This window comes from Lipophrys pholis (assembly GCF_963383615.2).
Source record: "Lipophrys pholis genome assembly, chromosome: 1".
In the NCBI taxonomy this organism is placed as follows: Eukaryota; Metazoa; Chordata; class Actinopteri; order Blenniiformes; family Blenniidae; genus Lipophrys; species Lipophrys pholis.
This window is the reverse complement of record NC_137635.1, coordinates 55,592,684-55,607,754: the sequence shown is the minus strand read 5'-3', so window position 1 is coordinate 55,607,754 and position 15,071 is coordinate 55,592,684. Positions and strand designations below refer to the sequence as shown.

Genomic DNA, 15,071 nt, shown 5'->3' with positions numbered 1-15,071 from the left:
ACCAAGCTGGACGAGGTGGCGGCGACCAACCTCACCTTCCCCGCCATCACCTTCTGCAACCTCAACGAGTTCCGCTTTTCCAAAATCACCAAGAATGACTTGTACCACGTGGGGGAGCTGCTGGCCCTCCTCAACAACAACTACCAGATCGCCAACCCACACCTGGCTGAGCCCGAGGTTCTGGCCGCCCTCAGGGACAAGGCCAACTTCCAGAACTTCAAGCCCAAACTCTTCAACATGACGGATTTCTACAACCGAACGGGCCACAACATCGGAGACATGCTGCTGCAGTGCACCTTCCGAGGAGAGGACTGCTTCACACTCAACTTCACCACGGTGAGTCACTGCCCGGCCTCCACGCCTCCACGCCACGCTCAGCGCCGCCGCTCGGCACCATGAGCCGCCGCTCGGCACCATGAGCCGCCGCTCGGCACCATGAGCCGCCGCTCGGCTGGTTCCAAGGTTCTGTTCACACGTTGGTACAGGAAACATGACGAGGTGAGACTCTCTGACGTCTCACAGCGGTTCGGTTCTGTTTGGTTCTAGACAGTTTTTGTGGATCAACTTTCTCTCAGTGCCAGGTTTGACCTTTTTAACTGGGATTACTGTGGACCCAGTGTGTTGGTGTCGCTGATTCACTGCAGGCCAACAGGAAGTCAGTGAAACCAGTGGAGGACGTTCTGAGTCACCAGGAGACACAGCATCAGTTCGTCACTCTGAGCTCTCAGTGGGACAGGAGGTCCAACAGAAGCTTCCTGCAGTTTGTCTGGAATCAAGCTGCTCACTGATCCTCCTGCAGGAGGACGAGGACACGTCCAGTTACTTCCTGTTCCACCGTCAGGAGCATGACGCTGCAGATTGTTCACTATCTGCTGTTTTAACAGGATCCCGCTAACTAGCTACGTTAGCATGTAGCAGCTAACTGGCTACATTGGCATGTTAGAGGCTACTGATGCTACAGTAGCATATTAGCAGCTAACAATGCTAAATTAGCATGTTGAACCCACGCTGATGATGCTAATGTGGCATCGTTAGCAGTTTCAGCTTTACCTGACGGTCTGAAACGTAACAGTGATGTTAGCATGTGAGGCGTGTGATCGTCTGGCTTCCTGTCCAGACTGTGGTGGACGGCGGGTCGACTTCCTGTCCAGACTGTGGTAGGTTCAATTCTTGACCCGTCCTGTCCAGGTACTGGAGTACCCTCGAGCCCGAGTTGGCCACATGTTGTATGTTTGGATCCCTGAAGGGCTGCGTGATTCTGAAACACTGTGTGTGCGTGACGACTTCCACCTGTGCAGGTGGATTCAGATCAGATTCAGAGGTGGTGGAGAGGTGGAGAAGAGGTGGAGAGGTGGAGGAGAGGTGGAGGAGAGGTGGAGGAGAGGTGAAGAGTTGGAGGTGTCGTTCTGGAGGTGAAACTGTGTAGGGGTGGAGTTCTGGAGCTGGAGCTCGGTAGAGGTGGAGGTGGAGGCAGAGCTCTGGAGGTGGAGCTCTGTGGCGTTCTGGAGGTGGGGGTGGTTTACGTGGTGAAGTCTAATCCTGAGTTATAAAAACAATATTCGTTATTAAGGTATATTAACGTGTATTAAGGTGTATTAACGTTATTAAGGTGTATTAAGGTGTATTAAGGTGTATTAAGGTGTATTAAGGTGTATTAACGTGTATTAAGGTGTATTAAGGTGTATTAAGGTGTATTAAGGTGTATTAAGGTGTATTAAGGTGTGCGTCGGCAGATGGAATTACACACGTTTTGTGATGTTCGGCTGTAAAACCTGAAAAAACGTGTCACTGTACAAACTACTCATTATCACACCTCTATGAAAACAAACCTGTGTGTGCGTGTGCGTGTGTGTGCGTGTGTGCGTGTGTGTGTGTGTGCGTGTGCGTGTGTGTGTGTGCGTGTGTGTGTGTGTGCGTGTGCGTGTGTGTGTGTGCGTGTGCGTGTGTGCGTGTGTGCGTGCCTGCCATTCAGGGTGTAATGTTTGAATGCAAAAACACTTGAGCATCACATTTGGTGGAGCAGCATAATTAGCAGAGCAGGAGGTTGTGCAGAGCAGCAGGTTTAGCGGAGGAGCATGTTTAGGAGTTTAGCAGGTTTAGCGGAGCAGCAGGTTTAGCAGAGCAGCAGGTTGTGCGGAACAGCATGTTTAGTGGAGCAGCAGGTTTAGCGGAGCAGCATGTTTAGCAGAGCAGCAGGTTTAGGAGTTTAGCATGTTTAGCATGTTTAGCATGTTTGGCGGAGCAGCAGGTTGTGCAGAGCAGCAGGTTTTGCAGAGCAGCAGGTTTAGCGGAGCAGCAGGTTTAGCGGAGCAGCAGGTTGTGCAGAGCAGCAGGTTTAGGAGTTTAGCAGGTTTAGCGGAGCAGCAGGTTGTGCAGAGCAGCAGGTTTAGCGGAGCAGCAGGTTTAGCGGAGCAGCAGGTTGTGCAGAGCAGCAGGTTTAGGAGTTTAGCATGTTTAGCAGGTTTAGCGGAGGAGCAGGTTTAGCGGAGCAGCAGGTTGTGCAGAGCAGCAGGTTGTGCAGAGCAGCAGGTTGTGCAGAGCAGTAGGTTTAGCGGAGCAGCAGGTTTAGCAGAGCAGCAGGTTGTGCAGAGCAGCAGGTTTAGCGGAGCAGCAGGTTGTGCAGAGCAGCAGGTTGTGCAGAGCAGCAGGTTTAGCGGAGCAGCAGGTTGTGCAGAGCAGTAGGTTTCAGACGTTTTTGATGAAATGAACTTCGTCTGTTGTTTTTGAACTTTCATAAACCACCGCATTGAGTTATGAAACAATGAGTCATCCTTTAACAACACACACACACACACACACACACACACACACACACACACACACACACACACACACACACACACACACACACACACACACACACACACACACACACGGAGGAGAGCAATGTGCTGAGTCATGTTTGATGAGCTTGTGAAGGTTTACAGTTTTAAACAGGAAGTTATCCGAGTGTTGTTGGAGTCAAAGGAGGAGTCAGAGAGGAGGAGTCAGAGAGGAGGAGTCAGAGAGGAGGAGTCAGAGAGGAGGAGTCAGAGAGGAGGAGCCAGAGAGGAGGATTCAGAGAGAGGGAGTCAGAGAGGAGGAGTCAGAGAGGAGGAGTCAGAGGAGGAGTCAGAGAGGAGGAGTCAGAGAGGAGGAGTCAGAGAGGAGGAGTCAGAGGAGGAGTCAGAGAGGAGGAGTCAGAGAGGAGGAGTATGAGAGGAAGAGTCAGAGAGGAGGATTCAGAGAGAGGGAGTCAGAGAGGAGGAGTCAGAGAGGAGGAGTCAGAGGAGGAGTCAGAGAGGAGGAGTCAGAGAGGAGGAGTCAGAGAGGAGGAGTCAGAGAGGAGGAGTCAGAGGAGGAGTCAGAGAGGAGGAGTATGAGAGGAAGAGTCAGAGAGGAGGAGTCAGAGAGGAGGAGTCAGAGGAGGAGTCAGAGAGGAGGAGTCAGAGAGGAGGAGTATGAGAGGAAGAGTCAGCTCCTCTTCCTCCTATTGATCTCCGGGATGTTTCCAGCTTTACAGTTGTGTAGTGAAGTGGTGTCCTAGTGTCCTAGTGTCCTGGTGTCCTGGTGTCCTAGTGTCCTGGTGTCCTGGTGTCCTAGTGTCCTGGTGTCCTAGTGTCCTGGTGTCCTGGTGTCCTGGTGTCCTAGTGTCCTGGTGTCCTGGTGTCCTGGTGTCCTAGTGTCCTGGTGTCCTAGTGTCCTAGTGTCCTGGTGTCCTGGTGTCCTAGTGTCCTAGTGTCCTAGTGTCCTGGTGTCCTAGTGTCCTAGTGTCCTGGTGTCCTGGTGTCCTAGTGTCCTGGTGTCCTAGTGTCCTGGTGTCCTGGTGTCCTGGTGTCCTCATTCAGCTCCGTTGCATTTTGGATTTCTAACGCTGGTTTCATGTCTCACTGTTGTCATGGCAACCAAAGATGTCCGGCGCTCCTCCTCTGACAGTCACAAGTCTAAAAGGCTTCCATGTTTCTATAACTCTCACGCATCGTACAGTTCCATAATCCCAGAACAAGCTGCAGCTGCTAACAGCCAATAGAAAAGCAGCAGGAAGTGATGCGACCATCAAAGCATCAGAAACGATAGTTGACTGATTTTATCAAGAGTCAACGTGAAACACAAACTCAGCGTGTTGCTTCATCCAGATGTTTCCCTGCCAAACCACACACACACACACACACACACACACACACACACACACACACACACACACACACACACACACACACACACACACACACACACACACACACACACACACACACACACACACACACACACACACACACACACACACACACACCTTCATTAAGTGGCTGTAATCACTGTGGAGGAACCAGCTCCTCTGCTACCTTGGGCCAGTCTGTTGCCATGGTGATCATCAGTGAGACTGGCGCCACTGCTGCCTCCACCAATCAGGTCGCAGCACATCGCCACAGTCAGTTGAACCAGGAAAGCAGCAGTAACTGATTACAGCTACGAGTACGGGTACAGAGAGGAGTGTAATGACTTAACGGAGCTGCTGCTCAGAGCTCATACACATGTTGTCATGTCCTGTCGACTCTACTGCACCAAATCTTTATTCATACCAACAGAGTAGAAGCACTGTGTGGGTCAGATGCTCTATAATCTGATGTTAGAGGAGGAAGTTGCTCCATAATCTGATGTTAGAGGAGGAAGTTGCTCTATAATCTGATGTTAGAGGAGGAAGATGCTCTCTAATCTGATGTTAGAGGAGGGAGATGCTCTATAATCTGATGTTAGAGGAGGAAGATGCTCTCTAATCTGATGTTAGAGGAGGAAGATGCTCTATAATCTGATGTTAGAGGAGGAAGTTGCTCTCTAATCTGATGTTAGAGGAGGAAGATGCTCTATAATCTGATGTTAGAGGAGGAAGGTGCTCTCTAATCTGATGTTAGAGGAGGAAGTTGCTCTATAATCTGATGTTACAGGAGGAAGATGCTCTCTAATCTGATGTTAGAGGAGGAAGTTGCTCTATAATCTGATGTTAGAGGAGGAAGATGCTCTATAATCTGATGTTAGAGGAGGAAGATGCTCTCTAATCTGATGTTAGAGGAGGAAGTTGCTCTATAATCTGATGTTAGAGGAGGAAGTTGCTCTATAATCTGATGTTAGAGGAGGAAGATGCTCTCTAATCTGATGTTAGAGGAGGAAGATGCTCTATAATCTGATGTTAGAGGAGGAAGATGCTCTATAATCTGATGTTAGAGGAGGAAGATGCTCTATAATCTGATGTTAGAGGAGGAAGATGCTCTCTAGTCTGGACACAGACTCGTCTGAAGCAGGTTTCATGTGCATTAAACCACCACGTTTCTACTGTGTCCACTGCCTGTGTCCACTGCCTGTGTCCACTGCCTGTGTCCACTGCATGTGGACGTGCTAATGCTAACCACTGCTGCTGTGGATGCGTTCATATTTTAACAGTGAGAAGATCATCAGAAAGTATAGAGTTACACTTTCTAACTTTACTCAATCTAAATGAATCTAAACTCGTTTTCATTTCTTTGTTCTTTTCTGATCAAATCCTGACTGCAGCTTAAAGAAATGTTAAAGTGTGATAAATAAATCTTTATCACTATTCACCGTCTGATGGGGGGGCGGGGTCATGTGACACCACGGTCAAAATATGTCATACTATGTATTTCAAAATATATTGTTTATTGGATATGAGGGGCAGAGAAGGGAACACAAATACACACATATATATATATATATATATATATATATATATATATATATATATATATATATATATATATATATATATATGAGTAATTGATTACTAAAGTTAAACAGCATTTACTTGCAGTAACTGCAGTGGTGCTGGAGGATCAGCAGGTGGTGCTGGAGGAGCTCAGCAGTAGTTTCATGATCTGGACTCGCAGCTATCAGAGGAATGGTGGAGGTTCTGCTGCCTGCAGAAAGGTGGAGGTGACAGCAGAGAGGTGGAGGTGACAGTACAGAGGTGGAGGTGACAGCAGAGAGGTGGAGGTGACAGCAGAGAGGTGGAGGTGACAGCAGCAGGTCGCAATATGTCTGTTTAGCATTAGCATGATAGAAACATACTAATGCTAATCACAGCTAATGCTACATTCGCTACTGTGTGTGTGTGTGTGTGTGCGTGCGCATGTGTGTGTGTGCGTGCGCATGTGTGTGTGTGTGTGTGTGTGTGTGTGTGTGTGTGTGTGTGTGTATGGTCTCAAATCACCTCCATCCTGTACAAACCGCCTCCTTCGACCATCAGATCATATTCAGTACAGAGTAAATGTAATCAGATTACAGTGGTGGTAAATTGATGGTGAGGAAAGTGTTGCTTTCTCAGAAGTCTTGTGGACTCACGTCGTCTGCTGGTGAGCATCAAGAAACCACTGCACCGAACACTGAACCACCGATCACTGAACCACCGAACACTGAACCACCGAACACTGAACCACTGCACTGATCACTGAACCACTGCACCGATCACAGTAATAATTTGCTGAACTCTGTCGTCTGTTGAGATTTAATTGATTTGTTGTTTTGTCAGAATTGATCCCCATGAAGTCAGGCGGGGCTCCCCCCAGCTCCTCCCACTGGGGGGAGCCCCGGCCCGGGGTGAGTGTGGCTGGAATGCGGGGGGCGCGCTCCCTCGGGCGTGGCGCTCGTGGGGGGGCTGGGTTGCGGTGCTCCTTCCCTATTCGCTGTTGGATTAGTGGAGGTTGGGATATCGCGGTGGCCGGGTGGGGGCCCGGCTGGCGGCCCGGCTGGCGGCCCGGCTGGCGGCCCGGCTGGCGGCCCGGCTGGCGGCCTGGGGAGCGAGAGGCATCACTCACCCCCCAAGCGTGTGAGCGTGTGTCTCTGAGTCTGTGTCTGAGTCTGTGTCGGGGTGGGTGTCTGTGGGGGGGTGGGAGTGGGGGGGTGGGTTTATCAATCAAGATCGGGGGGAGAATCGTGGTGGGTGGTATATGAGGCTCCTGGGGGTGGAGAGGTGACTGTCCTCCGACCGGGGCCTGTTCAGGCCTTCGCTTTTCCTGGTCTGGGGGGCGGGACTGGGGCCATCTCTGCCTTGCCTCGTTGGGGGGGTGTGTGGGCCACACTGTAGGGAGGCTACATGCTACATGCTAATGAGCTTTGGGGCTCACACTGTAGGGAGGCTACATGCTACATGCTAAGGAGCTTCGGGGCTCACACTGTAGGGAGGCTACATGCTAACGAGCTTCGGGGCTCACACTGTAGAGAGGCTACATGCTACATGCTAACGAGCTTCGGGGCTCACACTGTAGGGAGGCTACATGCTACATGCTAACGGGCTTCGGGGCTCACCCTGTAGGGAGGCTACATGCTACATGCTAAGGAGCTTCGGGGCTCACACTGTAGGGAGGCTACATGCTACATGCTAACGAGCTTCGGGGCTCACACTGTAGAGAGGCTACATGCTACATGCTAACGAGCTTTGGGGCTCACACTGTAGGGAGGCTACATGCTACATGCTAACGAGCTTCGGGGCTCACACTGTAGGGAGGCTACATGCTACATGCTAACGAGCTTTGGGGCTCACACTGTAGGGAGGCTACATGCTACATGCTAACGAGCTTTGGGGCTCACACTGTAGGGAGGCTACATGCTACATGCTAACGAGCTTCGGGGCTCACCCTGTAGGGAGGCTACATGCTACATGCTAAGGAGCACATTCCCATCAATGTTCCTGTCGTTGGTTTGAATCTTGAAGTAAACAATAACAACGTGAGGAATCAGAAGAGTTAGCGGAGCAGCGGGAGAAACAACATTTCGTCGACCAGACGGAGCTGGAAGAGGAAAGTGACGTCATTTTGTTCATCCGGACCGTCGAGTGCCGAACTTTGTTCTGGTTCTCATGGAGGATGAGTCGGTCCTGTCCGGCCCGCTGACGGGAAACGCTGACTCAGCGGTGGCGCTCTGAGCTGCACAATAAGCAGTGGAGAGGAAACGAGGTGCGTATTGATCGAGAGGCGAGAGCAGAGATTAATGACAGAAATCCACCCGACCGGCTTCCTGCTGCTGGTGTTTGGGTGGAGGCAGATCTTCGTCGACTGACTCCACCCATCGCCTAAAGGCAGCGGGTGGAGGTCGACCTCACTGAAGGCCTCATGGAGACGTGTTCTTTAATCATCTCATAGAAGGAATGAACGAAAACAAAGCAGTGTGTGTGTGTGTGTGTGTGTGTGTGTGTGTGTGTGTGTGTGTGTGTGTGTGTGTGTGTGTGGGATGCAGTCTCTGTACTTGTCATCATTCTCATATTGTATTAGAGACAAAATCTGGATGAATATACATGTACTTATTGCGACTTAGAGGAATATTATATTGTATATATTATAATAATCAGAAGCATTTCTGAAAACAGAAAAGGATCCTGGCAGCAATTTTGAGAAAATCTTTGAAGTGACTGAATGAATGAATTCCATCTGGGCCAGAGCGAGTACTTTGATCACAGAATACACACTTTTTATGGATATTCTGGTTCTGCTGCTCCACTACCAGAAGTTCTGTAAAGTAACCGAAACAACCAACCAATGAACGGACGGACGAATAGACAGACAGACAGACAGACAGACAGACAGACAGACAGACAGACAGACAGACAGGCAGGCAGGCAGGCAGGCAGGCAGACAGGCAGGCAGGCAGGCAGGCAGGCAGACAGACAGACAGACAGACAGACAGGCAGGCAGGCAGGCAGGCAGGCAGACAGACAGACAGACAGACAGACAGACAGACAGACAGACAGACAGACAGGCAGGCAGGCAGGCAGGCAGACAGGCAGACAGACAGACAGACAGACAGACAGACAGGCAGGCAGGCAGGCAGACAGACAGGCAGACAGACAGTTTGATTTGAAATAAGACTCGTGTCTGTTTTTCTGTTGTTCTATAATCTGGTCCAGAGTGACGATATTGTTCAAGCAGCGTGTCACACAACAAAGTACTGCAGTAATCCAGAGGGAGAAGTACTGGAGCATTCCACAGGGAGAAGTACTAGAAGTACTGCAGTAATCCACCGGAAGAAGTACTGCAGTAATCCACAAGAAGAAGTACTGCAGTAACCCACAAGAAGAAGTACTGCAGTAATCCACAAGAAGAAGTACTGCAGTACTGCAGTAATCCACAGGAAGAAGTACTGCAGTAATCCAGAAGAAGAAGTACTAGAAGTACTGCAGTAATCCACAGGAAGTCAGTCAATTTGAAACTTGAGATTTTCAGGAGGAAGCTTCAGGAAACTCTTGGCGTTAGTAATCAGTAACTAGTATCTAGTAACACTAGTAATGTTTTCAGTAGTTACTCCATGGTGTGAGCTGATGGGGGGAGATTTATTGATTGACTGTCAAATTGTTTCTTATTTAATTTTCACGTCCTAATTTAACAATATTTTATTGTTGTGAACCAAATAACTTCCTGGGGCCTTTCTGGCCTGACAGTAGAAATACTTTTACTGAAAGTATTTGTCAAAGTACAGCACAGTGTAAAAGCGTCGTGTTTCCAGCAGAAGAAAGAAAAGTGAGTTGATGAGAGTCGAAGGTCTGAATCCTTTGTTTCCTTTCATCTTTCACTTCTTTCAATGTTTGACCCCTGAACCTCCTCCGTCACCTCCTCCGTCACCTCCTCCGTCACCTCCTCCGTCACCTCCTCCGTCACCTCCTCCAGTCCTCCTTTCCTCCATCACCATGTCACCTCCGTCACCACATCGCCTCCTCCAGTCCTCCATCACCACATCGCCTCCTCCAGTCCTCCGTCACCACGTCACCTCCATCACCACATCGCCTCCTCCAGTCCTCCATCACCACGTCACCTCCGTCACCACATCGCCTCCTCCAGTCCTCCGTCACCACGTCACCTCCATCACCACATCGCCTCCTCCAGTCCTCTGTCACCACGTCACCTCCGTCACCACATCGCCTCCTCCAGTCCTCCGTCACCACGTCACCTCCGTCACCACATCGCCTCCTCCAGTCCTCCGTCACCACGTCACCTCCGTCACCACATCGCCTCCTCCAGTCCTCCGTCACCACGTCGCCTCCTCCTTTCCTCCGTCACCACGTCACCTCCTCCAGTCCTCCGTCTTCCCGTCACACCGGGTCCTCACACCAGGTCCTCACACCAGGTCCTCACACCGGGTCCCCACACCGGGTCCTCACACCGGGTCCTCACACCGGGTCCCCACACCGGGTCCTCACACCAGGTCCTCACACCGGGTCCTCACACCAGGTCCTCACACCAGGTCCTCACACCAGGTCCTCACACCGGGTCCCCACACCGGGTCCTCACACCGGGTCCTCACACCAGGTCCTCACACCGGGTCCTCACACCAGGTCCTCACACCAGGTCCTCACACCAGGTCCTCTGCCAGCATCAGACCAGATCAGATTCAAAGTGCCCTCTAAGACCTGGCTCCTGATTGGCTGGTTCACTGACTGCTGGCCTCCAGGGGGGTGAAGGTGAAACCAGACTCCAGCCTCCTGCTCCTGCTCCTCCTGCTCCTCCTCCTCCTCCTCCTCCTCCTCCTCTTCCTCCTCTGGGTGAAGCCTCCCCCGGTCAGTCGTCCGCCGCCGCTCGCCGCAGTCAGACCTCGTCCAGCAGCCTGGTCATTGTGGAGCCGGCAGCCGGAGATGGGAGGCCCCGAGGAGGAGGCGCCGCGCCCGCCCTCTGACATCACCGTGTTCGGCGCCAACTGCACACTCCACGGCCTGAGCCACATCTTCCTGCCCGGCGGCATCACGCTCCGCCGGCTGCTGTGGGCCGCCGCCTTCAGCGCCTCGCTGTCCATCTTCCTGCTGCAGGTGGCGGACCGCGTGGTGGAGTACTGCCAGTACCCCCACGTCACCATCCTGGACGAGATGGACAGCCCCGTCATGTACTTCCCCGCCATCACACTCTGCAACTACAACAGCTTCCGCAAGTCTCAGATCCGCAGGAACGACATCTTCTGGATGGCGGGGCTGCTGGGCGTGGAGCAGGGCGACTTCGACGACTTCATGGCGGCGGTGGGCCAGCCCTCCGACGGCGGCAAGTTCTTCCCCAGCAAGACCTTCAACATGTTGGAGTTCGTCCAGCGGACGAGTCACAGCATGGAGGAGATGCTGCTGGACTGCAAGTACCGGGGGAAGGACTGCGGGCCAGAGAACTTCACCACCGTGAGTCTACTGCAGGAGCTCCAGGATTAGATTAACCCTCTGGGATTAGATCAAGTCTCCTGGATTAGATTAACCCACTGGGATTAGATTAACCCTCCGACATTAGATTAATCCTCCTGGATTAGATTACACCTCTGGGATTTGATTGACTTCCCGGGATTAGATTAATCCTTCTGGATTATATTAACCCTCCGGGATTAGATTACACCTCAGCGATTTGGTTAACCCTCCGGGATTAGATTAATCCTCCTAGATCAGAATAATCCCTTGGGATTAGATTAACCCTCTGGGATTAGATTAACCCTCTGGGATTAGATTACACCTCTGGGATTTGATTAACCCTCCGGGATTAGATTACATCTCCGCGATAAGATTAAACAGTCCCACTCATCTGACACGTGTCTCGTTGCTCTTGTCTTCTCTTCATAACACCAAGGAGTGACTCTGTGTGTGTGTGTGTGTGTGTGTGTGTGTGTGTGTGTGTGTGTGTGTGTGTGTGTGTGTGTGTGTGTGTGTGTGTGTGTGTGTGTGTGTGTGTGTGTGTGTGTGTGTGTGTGTGTGTGTGTGTGTGTGTGTGTGTGTGTGTGAGAAGCAGCATATGTTTTCTTCATAATGTATGAATGTTGATATCAGCAGAGACTCTGAGACCATCTGTCTCCTACTAGTCTCCTCAGGACGGACACACACACACACACACACACACACACACACACACACACACACACACACACACACACACACACACACACACACACACACACACACACACACACACACACACAGAGTGCGAAACATGTGAGCTTCTGAGGCTGATAAACAAAATTAACAACCTGAACTCTAAGTAGTATGACGTATGAAGTAGTAGGCTATGAAGTATTATATGGAGTATGAAGAATGAAGAAGAATGAAGTATGACGCATACAGCATGTTGTAAAAAGTATGTAGTATGAAGCAGTATGAAGCAGTATAAAGCAGTATGGAGTATGAAGCAGTATGAAGCAGTATGGAGTATGAAGCAGTATGAAGCAGTATGGAGCAGTATAAAGCAGTATGAAGCAGTATGAGGCAGTATGAAGCTATATGAAGTATGAAGCAGTATGGAGCAGTATGGAGTATGAAGCAGTATGGAGCAGTATGGAGTATGAAGCAGTATGGAGTATGAAGCAGTATGGAGCAGTATGGAGTATGAAGCAGTATGGAGCAGTATAAAGCAGTATGGAGCAGTATGGAGCAGTATAAAGCAGTATGAAGCAGTATGAAGCAGTATGGAGCAGTATGAAGCAGTATGAAGCAGTATGGAGCAGTATGGAGCAGTATGGAGCAGTATGGAGTATAAAGCAGTATGAAGCCGTATGAAGCAGTATGAAGCAGTATGAAGCAGTATAAAGCAGTATGAAGCAGTATGAAGCAGTATGAAGCAGTATAAAGCAGTATGAAGCAGTATGTGTGTGTGTGTGTGTGTGTGTGTGTGTGTGTGTGTGTGTGTGTGTGTGTGTGTGTGTGTGTGTGTGTGTGTGTGTGTGTGTGTGTGTGTGTGTGTGTGTGTTGAGGACAGATCAGTTTTCTCTCCATGACCTTGGTTTCTCCTCGTCGCCACTCAAAGAACAGATTTCCTCTCAGTTTCAGAAACAAGAGCTGCTCCGAGGGAGGAGCCATTAAACATTCATGTCTCAGTGTCATGCCTCCGAGCTGTGGCTGCAGGACGCCAGCAGGGGGCCACGCTGTGCACCCTGACGCCAGCAGGGGGCCACGCTGTGCACCCTGACGCCAGCAGGGGGCCACGCTGTGCACCCTGAAGCCAGCAGGGGGCCACGCTGTGCACCCTGACGCCAGCAGGGGGCCACGCTGTGCACCCTGAAGCCAGCAGGGGGCCACGCTGTGCACCCTGACGCCAGCAGGGGGCCACGCTGTGCACCCTGACGCCAGCAGGGGGCCACGCTGTGCACCCTGAACAATGTGTGTGTCACGGTTCCAGGTATTTAAAAAACTGATATTTCTCAGGGTTTCTTACGTTTCCACTTAAAGCAGTCTCCTCTAACGATGATTCTTGAAAACTCCGCCCACAGTGGAGATTTAGAAAAACTCTGTGTCTCCGTCTGCATCTAAAGATGGGTGGCTATCATAGCTCCATGCTTCTGGTCACACTGCCCCCTACAGGTCTGGCTGCTCAAAGCAGCTCTGAACCAGGTGGATATTTGGGGAAATATAAGTTTTGGTAAAAACCAGGTAGGAGTAAATGTGGCCTCAGTTTGTCTCATGGCCTGTTTCCTGATGATCCTGTCTTGTTGCCGGGCGTCGTCCCTGGTTTCCCCAGTTGCCCTGGTTGGCCTTGTTACCCTGGTTCCTCAGGTGTAAGTCAGTTGGTCCAGTTGAACTGAGGCGCCTCCACCTGGTTTTGGTTTGCCATCGCCCCGTTAGTAAAATCTGTTTAGAGCTTGAACCTGGTCTATTCAGGTCCTCCAGGGTGACGTCACTGAGAGAAACATCCTCATTGGCTGACGTCACTGAGAGAAACATCCTCATTGGCTGACGTCACTGAGAGAAACATCCTCATTGGCTGACCTCACTGAGAGAAACATCCTCATTGGCTGACCTCACTGAGAGAAACATCCTCATTGGCTGACGTCACTGAGGTAGACGGCCTTCAGGTCTAAACCCTGTGAGATGTCCCGTCTTCACAGTGGACGGCTCTGCGGAGCAGCTGGAAACACACACACACCAGTGTTGCCACAGTTACCTTGAAGAAGTAATCTGATTACTGATTACTAGTTACCCCTTTAAAAAGTAACGTAGTTACTTCACTGATTACTTGTTTTTAAAAGTAACTAAGTTAGATTACAAGTAACATTTTAGTTACTTTCAGCAGCTGCCGACAACCCCCCCACCGTCTCAACATGAAAATGAAATAACTGCTGGTCTCTGCCTCCTGCACCACCTTTATGTTTTAACCTTTGTTGTATTTATAGCTGACTCATGGTTTTAGTCTCAGAGTTTCACTATTAATGGTATTTATTTACCCCGTGAAGTAGTAGTTGTCTGCTGTTGCTTTATTTATTTATTTATTGATTTATTTTTTTATTTTTTTATTTATTGATTTATTGATTTATTGATTTATTGATTTATTTATGTATGTATTTATGTATTTATTTATTTATTTGCACTGCCTGCTGTAAGCTACCATTTAATTGCCCCCCGGAGAAAAATGATGTCTTTCATTGATTGATTCATCCGTCTGGGCCACCACCTGGAGGACATGATGCTGGACTGCAGGTCCAGGGGGCAGACCTGCAGCGCCAGGAACTTCAGCACTGTAGGTGGGGTGGGGGGGGGGGGGGGGTAGTTTGTTGTGGTAGTTTGTTGTGGTAGTTTTCTTCTGGAAGCTGAAACAGAAAGTGTTGATTCTTCCACCGATTGATGAGACAAGTTTGATGAAAAGTTGCTGCTCACTTCCTGTTCAGAGAATCTTTTACAACCGACGACTCGTCTTTCTGGGTTTTTCTTCTTGTGGTTTGGTTTTAAACCCCCCCCCCCCCCCCCCCCCCCGTTTGTCCACAGATCTACACCCGCTATGGGAAGTGCTACACCTTCAACTCTGGTCTGGACGGAAACCCTCTGCTGACCACACTGAAGGGCGGGACAGGAAACGGGCTGGAGATCATGTTGGACATCCAGCAGGACGAGTACCTGCCTGTGTGGGGCGAGACAGGTAACTGCAGCTCCACGTGTCAGGGGTCACAGGTCAGGGGTCACAGGTCAGGGGTCACAGGTCAGGGGTCACAGGTCAGGTCAGGGGTCACAGGTCAGGGGTCACAGGTCAGGTGAGGGATCAGGTGAGGGATCAGGTCAGAGATCAGGTCCGGGGTCACAGGTCAGGGATCAGGTCAGGGATCAGGTCCAGGATCAGGTCCGGGATCAGGTCAGGGATCAGGTCCGGGGTCAC

At 50.6% G+C, this 15,071-nt stretch overlaps 2 protein-coding genes across 2 annotated transcripts in view; both read left to right on the top strand.

The window, feature by feature from the left end:
* The window catches only part of LOC308116724 (acid-sensing ion channel 1C), a gene marked incomplete at its 5' end in the record, with an annotated part of 31,266 nt that overhangs the window by 219 nt on the left and 15,976 nt on the right, over window positions 1–15,071 (top strand). Inside the window, 2 exons of the mRNA XM_080475070.1 lie at window positions 1–336; window positions 14,687–14,837. The exon at window positions 1–336 is cut by the window's left edge and continues 219 nt beyond it. Of these exons, the coding sequence (XP_080331196.1) occupies window positions 1–336; window positions 14,687–14,837 (487 nt within the window). The remainder of the gene's footprint in view (window positions 337–14,686; window positions 14,838–15,071) is intronic.
* Window positions 10,607–11,161, top strand: LOC308118257 (acid-sensing ion channel 3-like; the record flags this gene model as incomplete). Its single annotated transcript, XM_080477608.1, has 1 exon — window positions 10,607–11,161. The coding sequence occupies one exon, from the start codon at window positions 10,607–10,609 to the stop codon at window positions 11,159–11,161; it is 555 nt and encodes a 184-aa protein (XP_080333734.1).